General features: G+C 40.3%; 1 protein-coding gene across 3 annotated transcripts in view; it reads right to left on the bottom strand.

Moving 5' to 3' along the window:
- The window catches only part of PARD3B (par-3 family cell polarity regulator beta), a 982,300-nt gene that overhangs the window by 455,001 nt on the left and 508,744 nt on the right, over positions 1-18,555 (bottom strand). For all 3 annotated transcript variants that reach the window (XM_084778917.1, XM_084778918.1, XM_084778919.1), the window contains 4 exons: positions 15,744-15,869; positions 14,052-14,410; positions 10,653-10,792; positions 8,614-8,742 (listed from right to left, as the gene is read on the bottom strand). In XM_084778917.1, coding sequence (XP_084635043.1) covers positions 8,614-8,742; positions 10,653-10,792; positions 14,052-14,410; positions 15,744-15,869 — 754 coding nt within the window. The remainder of the gene's footprint in view (positions 1-8,613; positions 8,743-10,652; positions 10,793-14,051; positions 14,411-15,743; positions 15,870-18,555) is intronic.

Here is an 18,555-nt window from a genome sequence, read left to right as displayed (position 1 = left end):
GAACTGTTAAACTTTGGTTTATAGAAAAATAGTTTTGAAATGATCCTTCAGTTTCCGCTACTTATTCACAAAACAGTCACTATAATATCCCTTCTTTCTTAAGTGCCTTGGTTAATTAAGCATGGAATCATTTGAATCAAATAGCCAAGGGGAACAGAATAATATATCAGTTAAATGAGGTTCATCTAAGATTTCATACCAAAATTCGTCCATGATTTATGATGTTAAATAATTTGACATTTGAAGGAGTCGTTATTTTCCACCATCACCACCACCACCACCCCATCTAATAATAAGCTAAGTAAAGCCTGAAGGATTTGGAGCCACAGCTCATTTGCTAAGATGAGGTCACAGGCGCGAGTACCCATGGTAGAGTCAGAACGCTATGCCCAGCGACAGTGGAAGCAGCTCCGTGTATGTACATGCAATCTGTGGTTCACAAAAGCAAAGCTCCTAGGTGAAGGTCAAAGCAGCATGGCAAGCACGGTGGCATCTTGGTTCTCAGTCATGTAGTGTGGGGGAAACCTGCTTGAAATAAAGTTAATCCCACTTGTACAGGCCAGGGCTTAATAGCAGCCAAGCCTGGCAGGTAGAAATTATAAACACATTTGAAACTTTCTCAGCTCGTTTTACCCACCAGGGTTGCTGTGATTTTTCAGGATAATTTAAAGACAAGGCAGCAAGTCAGAAAGTGAAATGTTAAAGAGATTAACAAAGAAAGGGCAGAATGTTCTTTCCTCACTAATAAATGAAGGAACACATGCAAATACATGCACATGTTCATACATGGAAAAGAACTCAGAGTCTCTCTCCTCCTTCCCGTCTCCTGTCCCCTCAAAAATCAAGGCAATTATGCTTATTAGGTTTTGTCACAAACCTAGACTTAATCTGGGAAGAAAGAGCTTCAGTTTAAAGACTTGTCTTCATCAGACTGGCCTATGGGGAAGTCTGCAGGGTGCTATCTTGGTTGATCAGCCAAGTGTGGGTGGTGCCAGGATCAGGGCTCTATAAAATGGCAGCTGAGCAAGGCAGTGGGCAGCAACCCTTGGTGGCTTGGGTTGCAAGTTCTTGCCTCAGCTCCCCTCAGAAGTTACAATGGGCCCCCTCTTCTTCCCCACGCTGCCTTTGGTCACTGTTTTATCACAGGGATGCTTTCGATCCTCTTAGCTTATTCTCTGTATAAGAACAAAGGAAACAAAAAGATTTCAAGTGCCAATGGTAAGAAAAGAACTCGTGGCCACATCTTTCACAAACAGACCCACAGCCAGGCAAGGAGCACAGTACTCATTCCAAGTAGAGATGCAGACAGAGCAGCTTCCTTGTCCGTTCTATCCCTGACACCAATTTCAAAGTATCTGCTGAAAAAAAAACCTGCTTTTTTTTTCTGTGAATGCTTCCAAATATGCACTTACCCCATCAGGGGGTGAAGACTTCAAAGAGTCTTCTACTCTAGATTTTGGAAGGACACCTTTTGAAGCAGTCATTTTGGTAAGGATACTAGAAACAGCTAAATCCTTGTGATGTCGCTACACAGATTCCTTTTTATTTGATTGTCAACGCAGCTTGAAACGCAGAAAGGCTGACTATCCGTGCCATAAAGCCCACGACACTACATAGTCACTCAGGAGGAAGGCAGGAAGGTGCACACTTAATAAGTTCAGCAGGGTACTCTCCATTGTCAGCTAAGGAGAAATGACCAGGAAATGGATGGCGAGACATTTGGAATGACAGGAGGTCACATCTGAGAGACAGTCCTATATCCATATTTCCTGTAGCCCTGATGACCACACGCTCCTCTGGCCGTAAGCATTATGACTCTCCAAGAATCTAACGATGACAAGAAAGTCAGAACCATTTAGCTGCCAGAGGACAGACCGGACAGTGCTCTTCAGAAAGGCCAGCACTCTCGTGAAGCAGCCTGACTTAGGAAAGGCGAGAAGACCCTCATCAGAACAGGAAAAGTCAACGTAGTTTGTTTCCTTGCAAGGAGATAGGAAAGACAAAAGCAGGAAGTCCTGTCCTTCCTGTATCCCTGAGGCTCTCAGTGGAGGAGTCAAGCGTGTGCATCAGTGGTGCTAAGGAAGAAGAGACAGAAGATAGAACACTTTCTAGATTAGAAAGGAGAGCACAGAGCTGTCTCACCCAACACTGTTCCTCAGTCTGCTCTTTGAAGGGGTTCAGGGCATGCTACATGATCAAGCAATTCCTATTGAGGTAGTCCTGTTGCACATGCAAACATGATTTCTTTCTAAACTTTCTATATGGTTCTTGCTCCTTAGTGCATAAGGCAGCCTATTGAGCTAGAGAAAAACAAAAATAAAAACCAGAGAAAACAAACAAACAAACAATAACAACAACAACCTATGTATTTCTCCCAAACAAACATTCTTGGCTACTATGTAGTAGGTACTTCCAGCCTCCCCTCTCCATATTATTTCTTTGCTATGATTACAATGCTGTGCCATATATTTGGATGTTTTATTGTCAAATATTGAGAGTCTAGATATTTGCCAGATAGCTTTTACAGAATTAATGCTAACCATATGTCCTCCATATTTCATGTAAGATAAAACACAATGGGAACAAATAATTTATTTACATTTATAATCTCATAGTTGCACAATTAATTTAATATGTTCCCTGGTGGTCTCAGGCTATGATGTCATCCTGGAATAGAAATCAAATTTCTCTAAAGTCTATTAAATGAGAGCAAAATAATACAGAGACTGTCTCACTCATAGAGCTGGTGGGCTATAAAACAATGTTTGGTAGTCATTATTTTGGATCCCAGAATACATTTTAAAATAGTAAATAAGAAGACTACACTGTTCAAAAGGGGTGGCTGGTCTCAGCCAGGCCTTTGGAAATTGTATCTTAAGTGGAATATTATATTCACACTACCACTGAGGAGGAGATGTGCGAGAAGAAATAATGAATTGGAGCCAATGATACTGAGAACTTACATGTGGGCAGAGACAGTGCCAAGAGCTTTGTATGCATTATCGCCTTTAATCCTCACAAACAATGTCACCCAGTTTAGGGGAAAAAGCCTCAGAGTGATTTCTGGACAGCTCCTAGTCATCCAGAGAAGCGACTGGTACGGAAATGGAGTTGCACGAGTCGTGGGTTCCAGAGACTACTCCAGGTGTTAGGATATGTCGTCGGGTCTCTCCATTTCCTTGGGGGAGCTCGGACGCACTAAGCAACTATGCTGGCACTCACTTTTAATTTAGCAATTGAAAGGCAAACCTATTTGGGTTTTTAAAAATTACATTCCTCAATTTGGTAGAATTATACATTCTATTTATTTATTTATTTATTTATTTATTTATTTATTTATTTATTATGTATACATTGCTCTGCCTGTTTGTATCCCTGAAGGCCAAGAGGGCATCGGATCATATTATAGATGGTTGTGAGCCACATGTGGTTGTTGGGAATTGAACTCAGGACCTCTGGAAGAGAGGTCAGTTTTCTTAACCACTGAGCCATCTCTCCAGCCCCATATACAATTTTTTTAAAATAAAAAAATATCTTTTGAGTTGCAAACTCTTTCCTTCTTGCCTTAGGGGGGTGGAGAGAGAGAGAGAGAGAGAGAGAGAGAGAGAGAGAGAGAGAGAGAGAGAGAGAGAGAGAGAGAGAGAGAGAGAGAGCGCTTCTAGAAGAAGGAATTATCATCAGAGTCAGGAATTTCAAATTCCAAAGGACATATGGGAGGGAGGTGAAGGAGCTATCAGATAGGAATGGAGGACTGGAGGATTCTGGGGGTTTGAGCACCCAGTGAGAGCATTGTCACTTGTGTTTTCTTACAGTAAGGATGGCTGGAACGTCCTTCTGTTAATGTAGGGGTTTATTCCTTTTAGGATACAGTTCAATGAAAGGTCAAGTTTTTTTTTCTTCTTTTCTGAAATATGCACACTGTCTCCCTGAGGTTCTATGATAATCTTCACCTCTGTCATCCAGAGGAATGAAGGATAAGGGGACAGACATTTAGACTTTGTACACACAATAACTCTTTTTATTGTTCCTTTTCAACATCGGCCCTCCTGGAGAAATCTTGGGGGGAAAGTAACAACCTTCAGCATCTCTCTTGGGAAGTGCAGGACCTTTTGAGAGCAGGTGAGGCAGTGGTTCAGGTCCTGCCTCTGAAGATGGTTGAATGTGGAGAAGAGTACAGGGAAAGAAGTAAGGCACGCATCCTTATGCCTCACACTCGTCATTCTGCCTCCTTTTTACTTTTCCTTGTAGATCTTCCTACAGTGCCTGACAGGGCAATGTGACAAAGGGGATGACAATGGGAAAGAAATAGCAGCATAGACTACAAATTCCACACCAAAAAATACTTGGAAGGGAGGAGGAGGGGGGTATCTGTGGGTCATATAAGGAGCACTGCCAGGTAAGAGCAGTGATTCAGTAAGGCTGAATACTCCGATTTGTGCACAACACACACAAGCGCCAAGTCAGACTGCAGAGAAATAGGTGTGTACGGTAGTGGGGTGTTTGCTAAGAAACATATTGAGATGGAAAGAAAACTTGAGAGAGTTGGTTCTCTAGCCTTCATGTGTATACCTGAGACAGGCATCAGGTCACCAGCTTTGGCAAGTGTCTCCACCTGCTGAGCCTTCTCATGGCCCAACACTTTTGATAGAAAAGTAGAATATTCTAAGGAATTCATTTCCTCCTTGTACATTCGCACAGCTGAGAAGGTCTCATAACGTTACCTCTTCCAACCTTGCTTTGGACAAAGCTCAATACAAGATGAAAATGAGTTGTAATTATTGTTCACTCCTAGAATCTCTTTGTACTCAGACGGTAGTAGGGGATTCATTCAACTGATGCTTAGGTTGATTAATAATTTAATGGTTTAAAGAAAGGCAGCATGTTTATTTCCCAATCACATATTTGATAACAATTACTCTAAACGGCCCCTTAGACAGCCAGTAGTCTCCCAACTCGACCGCACTGATTGGCCACTTACCTCTGGAAACCTATCCTGTCACTTATACATGGCGGTGGCGGTGCATTACAGACTCCAAGGAAATAAAAATTCAAAACAAGAGGTAATCAAGAGTCTTTTGATTACACATCCTTTGTTGTTTTTAGGAGTAAAACTCCTTTTAAATTATCTTTGAGCATCCGAACGTATAAAACTCCAACATTTTAAGTGTATTTATTGCCGATTATTTTTCAAGTCTTTAATATAATTTAGTAATGTTCCATATATAATGTTATACCCCACATCTCAATTAGAATTATGCTATAGATTTTTTACAACTTACAAATAATTATTCAAAATATCATTTTAAGATACTGGATATATTTCAGAAATATCTAGTTCTTTATCTAACGAACACCTGGAATTGTACAGCATCAAACATGTTTCTATACTACGTGAGGGGAAAAAGTCAATGTACATGAATTTTTATACATCTTTGATCATAAAATTGGGAAAAATTACTAGATAAGTAGTTTGTAGGTGGGAGGAGATTCGTTTTTAATAAATTCTCTTCTTAGGACACACCTTCCTTCGAGTTCAGACCAGGCTCAGTTCCTCTGTTCAGAGTAATTACAGGACCACACAGAGCCCTTCAAAGTCTTCATCCCCATTTTGAACACTCCGGTGGTTTTTTACTTCCATTCATTAAATTTTTCTTTTTAAAGCAATATTTTATTAATCCTTTAAAAATTTATTTTTAAAATTAATTTTACATACTGTGTTATAGAAACATCAATAATTAAAAGCCTCACACAGAAAAATTAACCAGACCCAAAGTATATACAACTTAATAGGCACTGATCGCATTAGAAAAGGCATTGTGAATAACTGTGTGCTTCACGTACAACTCCATACTCAGTATCAAATATATCTTATGCACATATCCACTGCCAAAACAAACAAAATCCATGGAAGACACAGAACTAAAAAAAAAATAAAATAAAAGCTTTTTAATCCTTTCCATAACTCATGTCCCCCTGACTAAAGGGAGGATTTATGTACTTTGAACACTCTCTCCCAGAACTCCTTACAGATCCACTCCTATCTCCCTAACTTCTTGCTTTCTGTCTTTCTCTCCTCCTCCCCTTTCTATTTCTCCCTCCTCCTCCTCCTCCTCCTCCTCCTCCTCTTCTTCTTCTTCTTCCTTTTCCTCTTCCTCTTCTTCAAAAGTCCAACAACTCCCACTTCTGTTGCATAAATACTCTTGGGTGCAGGGATAACTCCTGGATCATGGTTGTCCTACCGTGGCCATACCCTTAAAGAAACCTTACAATCTGTCTCCCAGAAGCAATCAATTGCCAGCAGTTATTCAGCTAGAGGTTAAAACTTCCTGCCCTCCCTTTCCCCTCTATGGTGGAACTTTGTCTGGCTTGTGCTTGTACAGGTCTTATGCATGCTGTCAGAACTACTGTGAGTTTGTATGTGCAACTGCCCTGTTTTGTTCAGAAAACACTGTTTTGTTGTCGTCACCCATGATTCCGGCTTGTACAGTCTTTCTGCCCTTCTCTTCTCCAATGTCCCCTGAGTTTTGTGAGGAGCTGTATGATACAGATGCTGCATCTGGGGCTGGGGACACTGAAGTCTCTTCTTCTCTGCCTGTTGACCAGCTCTAGCTCTCTATGTTAATCATCATCTATTATAAGAAGGGGCTTGTTGCTGAGAGTTGAGGAATGCACCCATCTATGGGTATAGCAATAGTTTCTTACGAGCTAGTTTGGTACTACATCCACTTAGTAGAATAATAACAGTAAATTCTCTGCTAGGGTCTATGTACACAAAGGTTCTTGTTGTGGATCAGAACTTAACCCAATCAGAAAGTGTTTGGTTATTCCTAAAACACTGACCAGTGGACATATTTTACAGTGTCTCGCACTATTACATCCCACAAGATCACTGGCAGAGAGGACTGATTACTGTTCTTCTCTGGCCACATGCAGAGCACCTCGCACCTCTCAGGGCGATGAAAGCTAGCCAGTAGACATTCCAGGTTAGCAGCAAATTGATTTGCCCACCTTCTACCACTCAAGTATATGGTACCTTCAGCAATAGGGTTGTACTGCCAACTACGGCAAGCTAAGCAAAAGTAAAGGCAGTTTTCTGTAATGTTTGCAGGTCTGAGCGGGCCCAGTGGCCAACAACTCCTACAGTCAGAATGACTAAGATTAAAAAAAAAATGACAATAAATTCTGGAATGTATATTGGAAAATAGGGATACTTATTCACTGCTGTTGGGAGTGAAAACTGCTGCAGCCACTGTTGACATCATGTGCAGCTTCCCTTAGAACACAGACACATATCTTATGATCCAGCTATGCCACACTTGCGCATAGACCCAAAGGTCTCCATATCCGACCACAGAGCTACCTGCTCATCTGTGTTAATTGCTGCTTTATTCACAATACCCAGGACATAAAAACAGCCTAGATGTCCATCAACTGTTGAGCAGGTAATGAACATGTAGTCCTTTTATACAATGGAATTATCATCTATTAAGAAATACAAAAGTATGAAATTTGCAGGTAAATGAATAGAGCTTTTTACAAATAAATAAAATCATCACACACTGTCATCCTGAGTGAGGTAATACAAAAGGACAAATGTGACATGTTTTCTCACTGTATGTGGATGCTAGCTTTAAATTTTAGCCTTGCATGTTTTCTGTGGGAAGCCCACAGAGGTCAAGAAAGTATTAAAGGCCCTTGAAGTGGTTGTGTGTGGATGTCATCAGGGTGCTTTCAAGGGAAGGGAGATAGAATTGAGTATATAAAGGGGCAGGGAAGAGTAATGGAATTAGAAAAGTCAAACTGGATGGGGTTGGAAGGGTTGAAGAGGTAGAATGGAGAGGGAAAACTAACTCCAAAGACCTTTCAAGAAAGTCATATGGAAATTACTCATGTACAAGCTTCCATATATACACATATGTATATACATACACTACACACACACACACACACACACACACACACACACACACACACACACACACACACACATATATATATATATATATATATATATATATATATATATATATAATGGAGTTACCCTCTATGAAAGAACAATGCTCCTATTAGATCTACAGGCTAGCAAATAAAAATAAAAAGCCCAGTGCCAACTATGAGTTACCTCCTTTGGAGTTATTTTTTTCTTTTACTTATGTTAACTTTTAAGTTTAAACAGTTGTGGATTTAGAGAGGATGTGAAGATAACGAAGATAACAAGACATTAGTCTACATATTCCTCACCCAGTTTCCCCATTTACCAATGTCTCCCACTAAGATGGTACTTAGATCACTCACTTGAGGAGGCCTATAAACTAGGTTGCGCAAATTGTTCACAAAATAAGCTCAATGTGTATTTTTGCTGAACTACTCGGAGAGCTACTTGTTACCAAAACGTATCTGAGTTTGTTCTCTCAAGGGTCAGTGTAGACACACACCCTGTCAGTGCATCCGCAGTCCTACAAGTCTGACACTCCAAACAGGATAACGCCCCACAGTCAATGTTTGTAATAAACATAGGCTATAATTAAATGTCAGTACTCAGCTAGTGTGAGTTCCACATGGATGCTAATCTCTGCTCAAAAAACCTCAGGGAGACAGAGGTTTGAACATTACCAGCTCTCGGGGTAGGAAGCTTCCTTCTTGGCGTGCAATAACCAGCGACACAGTCTCTCCCTGCTTGGTGCTTCTCAGCATGGCCACAAGCTCTTCCTGAGTTCTTCCTGTGACATCTCTGCCATTTACCTAACAAGTAGAGTCATGTACATAAACACAGTCAGGACGTTTCCTACTGCCCTCCCCACCTTTCATTAGAGACAGGTCTTGCTCTATAGCAAAGGCTCTCCTTGAACTGGGGTGTTTCTGGCAGAGCTCTTTGTTTTTGTTTTTGTTTTTGTTTTTGTTTTTCAAGACAGGGTCTCTCTATGTAGCCTTGGCTGTCCTGGACTCGCTTTGTAGACCAGGCTGGCCTCTTGAGTGCTGGGATTATAGACATGTGCTGCGATGCACAGCTCAGCTCCTAAGTGCTTTTTGTTTGCTTGTTTTTTAAGTTCTATTTTGTGAATTAAGTATGCAACAAACCGGGTTCATAAGTTCATGAAGCTCTGAAAAGGTGATACTAAACACGTGGGCAAACACGCACAGTTTGGCCGTCATAATTTTGATACTAGACAAACTCAATTAGGAAATTATTTTCTATTGGAAAATTTTCCTAAGTCAACACATTTTTACACAAGGGTAGGGGTGACGGGAGGGGGTCAGACTGAGAAGCACCAGAAATTAATTCATCAAATAAGTATGGACTGAATTGCAATATACAATGCCAAAGTAAATTACTTAACATATGGCAAAGTACTCTGGAAATACAAGTGTTTTGGTATAACCCTAAATGTTCCTTTTCTCTAGAAAAGTGCTGTCATCATGTGACTATAAGTTACTGGGAGTCAAACCCAGAGCTTCATTTGTCAGCCAGAGCATCTTTTGTGATCTAGAACCGCATGGAGTGCTAATATGTTTCCAAAGCATACATTTGCAGCGATAACATTTTGAAAGCAACTTTTCATGCCATGGGAGATTTAAAAGTAGCCAGTCTCAAACAAGATTTCCCTCCAGGCTGATTGACCAGAGCTCTTTATTGAGAGGATAATGTTATTGGGTAGAAATAAATAGGAGAAACAAGCCCCATATGTGGACCATTCTAAATAATTCTCCATGCAAAACCAGCTCAGCATACCTATTCCCGGTTTAGTACAAGCAATGCTGATTTGGGTCTGGCAGCATCAATAAGAGACCCCTCAAAGTTTTGAAGACACTACTATGAAGATTTGTGTGAAACTATGAAATCGTTAGCTCCAACTAAGTATTTAGCAAACTCCTAGATTAATTCAACTATCACAGGCAAAAGAAAGGAGATAGGAAATGTTATTATGTGGTCCCACATCTCTGACCTTCTTGGGGACATGTACTGTTAGGATCCTCGTTAACTAGTTTTATAATTGAAGTCGTTATCTTCTCTACAAGTAATATTTTCTAATATATGTTACATTAAAAATTAAACATTAATATATAGTCAGCCCTTAACATCTGTGAATTTAATAGTAGAAATTTAATCAAGTTCAGATCAAAAATACTGAAAAGGCTGCATCTGTCCTGAACATGGGCAAACTTTTATCCTCACATTCTACACAGGACAGGATAACTGTTTGAGTGGCATTTGGATTGAGTTAGCTATTATAACTCATCTAGATAAGTTTTCTTTTATTTTTGAAATTATAATAACATTTTCTGTTCCCTTTCCTCCCTTCAAACATTCCCCTCTTTTTCATTGTTATTACATGCATATAATATATACATGTACAAATCATATAATTAATATAATATTTATATAGAATATATTTGCATGTAATATAAATTCCTAAATATAACTTACTCAGTCTGTACTGATAGTTTAAGGCATCATTTATATGCAAATACAACATCATTAACATACAGGAGTTGGACATCTGTAGTTGCTAGTGATTTTGGATGGTACTGGACCAACACAGGACAGCCAGTGACTAATACAGCTATCTATTTATTTTCTTAAATAAAAAAATTTTTAAACTAATTTAAAAATAAAGAAATATTTTACTGGAGATATTAACACCAGTTCTTACCTCTAAAATTCTGTCTCCTGACTGTAGGCGGCCATCTTTTATTGCTGCTCCCTTTGGTAAGATGTTTTTAACGAAAATGGGGCCAGGACCATGTATGGAAGAGTCTCTGGTTACCACAGTGAAACCAAGTCCTTCAGGACCTAGCGTGCAAGACCAGAAAAAAAAAATGCACTGTCAGCTTAAGCATGGATAACATTCCATCTACTCCATTAGTAAACTCTGCCTACTTTGCATTAAAGTAGACCAAGTAAATTATTTACACTCCAGGAGACTACATAGGAGTCAGTTTTCCTGTTTTACATAAAGATTACAGTTCCAACCAGGCAACGGTAGTGTCAAAGTGAAGTTAGGATCTGACATATACACGCAATCCTTTTGTTTACTCAGGTTTGACCAGACGATGTGCGCTGTCCTTATGCCTGGAGTATCGACTGCTCAGCAATCTACCTCCTGACTTCACCTTTCCTCCCAAGCAGACAATCTCCTCTGTTGGGGTTTTGTGGGTCTCTCCAGCACTGAGAAGTTTGTGGCTCAGCCTTCTACATGTGTCCTGACTGCTTTACTGCTGGAGCCACTGTCTTGTCGCAGAAGGGTCTAAGATGTCTCCTTCTTGTTCTCTGAAACCTCTAATTTCACCCTTCTATTCTGTCTAAAGATACATGCAGATTTCTCAACTGTAAATAATCTGTAATCCATTATTAGTTCTCGAAGCTTCTGTCATGAATAAAGTACCACTGTTTGGATGAGAACCCTTCAAAGGTCATAATCTCCAGCCTGTAACACGCTGGGATTAGTCGAGCCTTTGGGGCATGGGGCTTAGTGGAAGGAAGTTAGGTCACGAGGGGCCTTCCACAGAAGGAGCCATGGCCCCTCAGACCTCATGTTTCTCTGTCTTTGCTTCCAGGCTGCTGGAAAGTGAGAGGCTTGTGCTGTCTTACATCCCCAACATGCTCCATGGTTTTGTTGTAAGTCTAAAAGCAACTTGCCAACAAGTCCTGGACTGAAACTTCCAAAATTCTGAGCCCATTTCATATTTCTTGTTACGGATTTAGGAAGCAGATAGACACATTTTTCCTATGACCATACCAGTAAGGCTTTCCATACTTGACCTTATTTCTTATCAATCTTTGAAAACTATCATTTTCAGCAATTAACTCTCCCTTCATTTATAATATCTTTATTTTCATATCTCTCGCATCCTACCAAGCCTGGCAATCTAGAACTCACACCACTGTGTTCTCACATAAGCACAGATGATGCCCAAGGTCTGTATTGGGCCAATTTCTCCTCTTGCCACACTTTCCTTGATCAGAGATTCATTGTTAATTGTCATCTCCTTATAGAACAGAGCTAGCATCTGTTTGGCTCATTTGTCCTCTCTCCTCTCACCTCTCTATCTCTCTAGGTCTCTGTGTTTCTTTCTCTTTCCTGAATATAATTATGAATATTTCAAACTTTGCTGTTTCTCTTTCTTCAATCCAGATCCTGCCATTATCAAATAGCCTCGTCTACTTAAAATTCTAATTTCAATCAATGACATTTTCAGTATGCAATTTGCCCTTGCTGAAAACCTCAGCAAAAATTGTAATTTTTTTCTCTCTTCCTTCCTACAACCATTTATCTATTAAGGCATGCCTATTATAGCTTCACATTTACACAGAGGCAGTGAACCCTTGTTGATCGGCTCTCTCCTTTAGGACATCTTTTCCTGACTCTGTGATGGATTCATTTCTTTATGTTCAAAGTACCTAACCCATATACATAGCTGGCTTATTGGTATATAATAATGCATTTGGACATCACTTATTTGTAATGCATTTACAAATAAGCACATCAAACTGTGCAGTTTCTCAAGTTGCTTTATTCCCAGGATAAGATTTTCATAAGTGAATAAAATTTTGATCAGAGAAATCTTTTCAGAATAATCTCTACATCCTAATGAAATATACATGCTATTTATTTTTGAAATTCACAAATAATATTTAAAATTTCCTCATGGCCATTAAATTATTAATTAAATGATTTAAAAACCAATTAGAGCCTTTGGATTGACTTGGAAAACCACAGGATTTTAGGAAGTTACAATGGGAGGAGGGACTAACAAGTGGAGGTTAGAGAATGAACAGGAATACAGCAGTGCATGGGTACACGGACACAAGTGTAATGCTGCACCAATAGGCATGCACACACATTGTACAGCAGTGCATGGGTACATGGACATGAGTGTAATGCTGCACCAGTAGGCATGCACATACATGTGCACAGCAGTGCATGGGTACACGGACATGAGTGTAATGCTGCACCAGTAGGCATGCATATACATGTGCACAGCAGTGCATAGATACACGGACACGAGTGTAATGCTGCACCAGTAGGCATGCACATACATGTGTACAGAAGTGCATGGGTACACGGACACGAGTGTAATGCTGCACCAGTAGGCATGCACATACATGTGCACAGCAGTGCATGGGGGTACATGGACACGAGTGTAATGCTGCACCAGTAGGCATGCACATACATGTGCACAGAAGTGCATGGGTACATGAACACGAGTGTAATGCTGCACCAATAGGCATGCACACACATTGTACAGCAGTGCATGGGTACACGGACACAAATGTAATGCTGCACCAGTAGACATGCACATACATGTGCACAGAAGTGTATGGATACACGGACACGAGTGTAATCCTGCACCAGTAGGCATGCACATACATGTGCACAGCAGTGCATGGATACACGGACATGAGTGTAATGCTGCACCAGTAGGCATGCACATACATGTGCACAGCAGTGCATGGGTACACGGACACGAGTGTAATGCTGCACCAGTAGGCATGCACACACATGTGCACCGCAGTGCTGGAGATGGACAAAGAAAACTTAAAAAGATTAAGAAAGATTGTCTGCAGTTCTGATATTAGGACGATCTTGAAAAAAATGTAATGTTGAATCTGAAATAAATAACTATTGTCTAGTGTCTTTCTGAAGAGTAAAACTTGTATTGATATAAAATCGTTCTATAGAGCCCGAGGCCATATTGTTGAACTGGCCTAAAGGATGCTTTAAAAAAAATCCCTAACTTATGCTCAAAATGAAGACAGTGGGCCGCTCATGTGTCCTCAGTGTAGAGCTGACACACAACGCTGCACTGATTCTCTCTCTTCTTTACTAGCCTCAGGGTTTTCTTGTTTCAAATAATCTAAACTTTACAGGAGAAAAGAAAAAGTATTATAGTTTAAAAAAAACTTTAAGTTATCCAAGTATACACTCAAATCTATTCTTTGATACAATTAAATAAAAAGAGAATTAACTAAATTAACCTTAATGCATTTCTCTTAGCCAGTTTTACATGGTACAATAATAGAATGCTATTAAGCTTAATTTAATAATTACCTTTCTTTAGGTCAATCTTAATTTTTTTTGCATTTTTCTTGCTGCCAAACCCCATGAGAGGGGAGAGTGAGGGAGAGGAGGGTTTTCTTCCTAGTCTTGGAACCCGAGGGCTCTTGCTTTGCTGCAGGGGTGGTGACTCATCTGCCTCAGGACCGTTTGCCCCTGTTAGATGTGCTGCCTTTAGTCCTGGTTTCCCACGGGCAGGAGGCGGTGCCTTAGTTCTCAAGGCACCATCACCGTGGTCAAAAATGTTCAGTGGTCCAATGACTGACTTTTCATACTGTTCGCGGTTTTGAGGCAGAAGCACACGGAGGGTCACGCTGGGGGATTTCATTGCCTGACGGAAGACATCCTGGGCCCTGGAAAAAGTGAATAAACAGAATGTTCCTGCGTTCTGTCACAGGTGCAGGGCAGCCAGAGCAGCCTGGTAGCCTAAGTATAGGAGGGACTGGGATTTTCACTGAGTATGACTCTGCTAACTAGTTTCCACAGTGGCTACAGATGCATGACTGTGTATACCCCTCTAGTTTGTTTTTCTTAACAACTGCATGAAGTAAATATAATTCTCTTGCATTTAACAAGTTCAAGTGGAAGCTTAGAAAGACTATAGAACTTAGCTGACAACTCTCAGCTTTTAAGTGTTTCTAAATATGAAAATCAACCCAGAATTAATTACTGAAGCACACATTAAAAACAAACTTAAATCCTTCTAATTTTAAAACCAGGTTATTAATAGGTTATTTTTTTTTACTTGCCTCCAAGGGCTAACCTTTTTTGACTCAGTTTCCACTTTTATAAAACAGGGATCATCAAGCTGCCTAGCCTTTGTACAACAGGGCCGCAAAATGTGCAGATAACATAATTATTAATAATTATCATAATTCTGTCCAACAATAGCTGAATGGAATAAATTGTTTTAGAAAGATGTCATTTCTTTCTACCCCTAGGCAGCCTCCAGTGATTCATGCCTTCCACTGGCAACCACCAGGCCTCACTATTGAAAAATGATGGCCAGAGAGATGCTGTGTTATGGGCAGTTTGGCTCAGAAGCAAGACTGGCTGCTGGTTATTAATGAAGATTATCACTACTTATTTGCCTAACTTAGAAGCCCTGCAAAATTTTACTGCACATCAATATATGTGTGTATATATGGACAGATGTTTATCTAGACGCAGCTGGGCTCTGCATATTCTATTTCCTGTGTAGAAACATACTCCCCATAACAGTTTTCACATTCAGAAAGATGATTTCTTGAGGAAGAACATCTTATTTTTTTTACAGCTTGTTTCTGTTATTCATGGAGTTCTCAGAGGCATCACCCACAAATTATACAGTTTGAGGAAGACTGACATCAATGATGTTAATTAATAAGCTGAATTAATTGTCTGTGAAAAGAGCCAGTAAATACCAGCCTAACTGACCCATAACCTAAGAAAAACAAACCCCTCCATCTCAGATGCCCCAGAAAGACAGGCAGGCAGGAAGGCTTGCTGCAGTACAGACATTAGGCACATATGTTGGCCACCTCTGAGTATGCTAAAAGACAAAATGCACTTAGAAACGAATGGTCAGGTCACTTAAAGGGAATTGGCTAGACAATCCACCTATGATTATGATCATAATGAGCTCAGTAATGATTATAAATATTCAAGAGATCAATGAAGGAAATAAAACAACGAAAAGATGCTTACTGAGCAAAAGTTTTGTCCAGGAGTTCCACATTGTTGATTTTTACAATGCATTCATTCTCTTGAAATAGTCCCTCCTGCTTGCATCTGCTGTTTTCTTCGATGCCTCTGATGAAGAGTCCTAGAATCCTAAATGAAACATTTAGGCTGAAATAAAATTTCTGAGTACCAATGTGCTCATTATTCCTCCTTTTGCAGCTATTCAGAAGTATTGGTTTCTGTTTACTAAATAGAGTGTATTTCTATTCAGCCTTTAAATCACATACAAACATGCCCGCCCTCTCTCTGTCCCCATACCTGAAGGCAAATATCCATATCATAAACACCAACCCATTTCTATGTTTGCCTTATGTTAGAAAACACTAGTACAGCTCAGTGATGAGTATACTGTCCAGGATGAGAGGTTTGACTCAAGGCATCAGAGTGGACCATAAGGAAGCCTGGCTGAGCGGCAAGGTAAAAACCTGGGGCTTGTAATTGGATTAGACATTCACAGCAGTGTTTTGCAGCCTTATTACATGTTCTAGTAATTTGCATTTTTAAAAGTAAACAAACATTTCAGCTCAAACCCTATTACTCGTGTGTGCCTCTGAATCAAGCCCATGTCAGGTGTTTTCTCCATCCTCAGGATGATGGCAGAAATGAAGTAAGGTTGGAGGACCAGACCTACATAAATAAGGCAGAGTAAGACTTCCAAACTTGGAGACAACCTGGAGACATCATAGGGCTTAAAATCTAACACAGAGTGGGAGGTCCCCACCATTGAGAGGGGATCTTCACGGGTCAGCAAGGAGCCTAACCTGACAGAGCAGGCAAGCCCACCACCAACCTCAGATCCAGGGAGGTAGCCAAGGGCTCCCAGAGCTTTGAACTTCTTATTCAGAGCCAGAAGGGAGAGGGGACGGGAAATGGAGAGGAAACTACAGCAGACAATAGTTATGTTTCCTATAGTTCTTCCATATCCATGGAGGTTTCTAGGGTCCCCTTTGGGTACCAAACTCTGTGGCTGCTCAAATCCTTTATGAAAAATGCTATAGTGTTTGCATCCTTCTGTACATTTTAATTATCTCTAGATTACCCACAAAATCCAATACAGTGGAGATGCTACGTAAACAGCTAATACAATGCTTAGGGGATAATAACATTAGAAAAATCTGTACATGCTTAGTACAGATAGAAAGTTTTGTTGATATCTTCTATCCGCAGTTGGTAGGAACTGCTGTGATTGAGAATCTTGTGAACAAAGATTCTGGTATTCACATGCAGGCTGTCTGTGCACATGTATGTGCATATGTATATGTGTGTGTATGTATGCTTTATCACTCTCATAAAACCCAAATTAAGCCTACCACAAAAAATGGAATCTCTACCAGTCTTAGGCATTCCTTACTTTGTTGAAATCCTTTATCTCTGTGGCATAACAGAAGCCTCCTGTTGTGTCACACTGAGACAGAGCGATGGGCCTCCAGAAGTATCTGCTGGGTGTGGCGAAACAGCCACCCCTGTGTTCCCTGTCCCCTTTTTATTTTATTTAGCCACTCTCTTTTTGAATAAGGGGCTTGTGTGCTATATTACATAGTCCCTTTGTGTTAAATTTCAAATCTAAATAAAATATGAGCACATTTTATGTGTGAATAATAAGGTCAGCCATGCAAAAAGGGCATCCTATAATGAAAGCACAGAGAAAGCAATCCTCTTGTCTGGAGTGGCCACGAAATTGAGCCTCTGCCTCTGGCTTCGGTTGGTTCGTTTAATGAGCTCAGACCATCTCAAGGTATCAATGGGCAGGGTGCACACAATGATACTCAGACTCCTTCAGAAATGTTAAATGATCCGAGGGTGCTGCTGCTGCTGCTGCTGCTGCTGCTGGAGCTGTGGGCAGTCACACTGCATATCATAAGGAGGGTTCCAGGTCATCTGGGCATGTCCAGGCAGGGTCTCAGGCTTTACCCCTACTTCTAGAACTTTCCTAAACCAGTTGACCTTATCATAGTACCTTCTTCCCCAGCATAGTACTAAAGAGAAACTATTTGAGATGAAACAGGGAGGGATAGATCAAAATCGTGCTTTCTCCCAAATTAAACTGCTCTCTGATCATTCACAGTTTAGATTTTTGTTACGGTGGCTTCCCCATAACATGATCCATTAGGAGGCTCACGTGTGGTTATAAACCAGTTTATGTAAGTGATATTTTTTTAACAAGCATCCAAGTCTTCCCTTAATTTAATTCAGTACACCATCAGTCATGTAATGTTACTCCCTAGGATTTAATTTCACATTTTGGGAGATGAATTAATTCTTTCGGGCCACTGGGTTGCAATTTAGCTGGCGTATTACAGCTGGAGCATGGTATGTGAACCTCACTGATCTAAATAACCTAACTTTCCATGAAAAATTTATTGACAGAGTAAGCCCAACTGCAAAACCTGCGTGTCAGAGGTAATTTTGGTAAGACGTAAAACTGACTGATTTCATTAGTTTGGTCCCCAGCAACAAACCCATCCCACCCTGCCCTCCCTATTATTTGGAAGGGGCAAATTCCCTGCGGGATGATGTCATCTTACCATTGTGAGAAAGCTTATAAGACACTGTCTATTTTTACATATTGGTATGGTGATAGTTGCCTTATTTGAGATAAAAACTTACCAGAATTAACAATTAATGCTGTGATGCAATCGGAGGATAAGACCAACCAGGTCATTGGTAGTGTTAAAGGATGCTAAAAATTCAGTCAGCTGCCTGGCAGGGTAGGAGGAGCGACAACTGTTTCTTAGTCAGGGTCATCATTTAAGATTGTAATGCCAGCTGGGTGTGA

Source organism: Acomys minous (assembly GCF_964271855.1).
Source record: "Acomys minous genome assembly, chromosome: 4".
Taxonomy (NCBI): domain Eukaryota; kingdom Metazoa; phylum Chordata; class Mammalia; order Rodentia; family Muridae; genus Acomys; species Acomys minous.
This window is presented reverse-complemented; position numbering and strand designations above follow the sequence as displayed.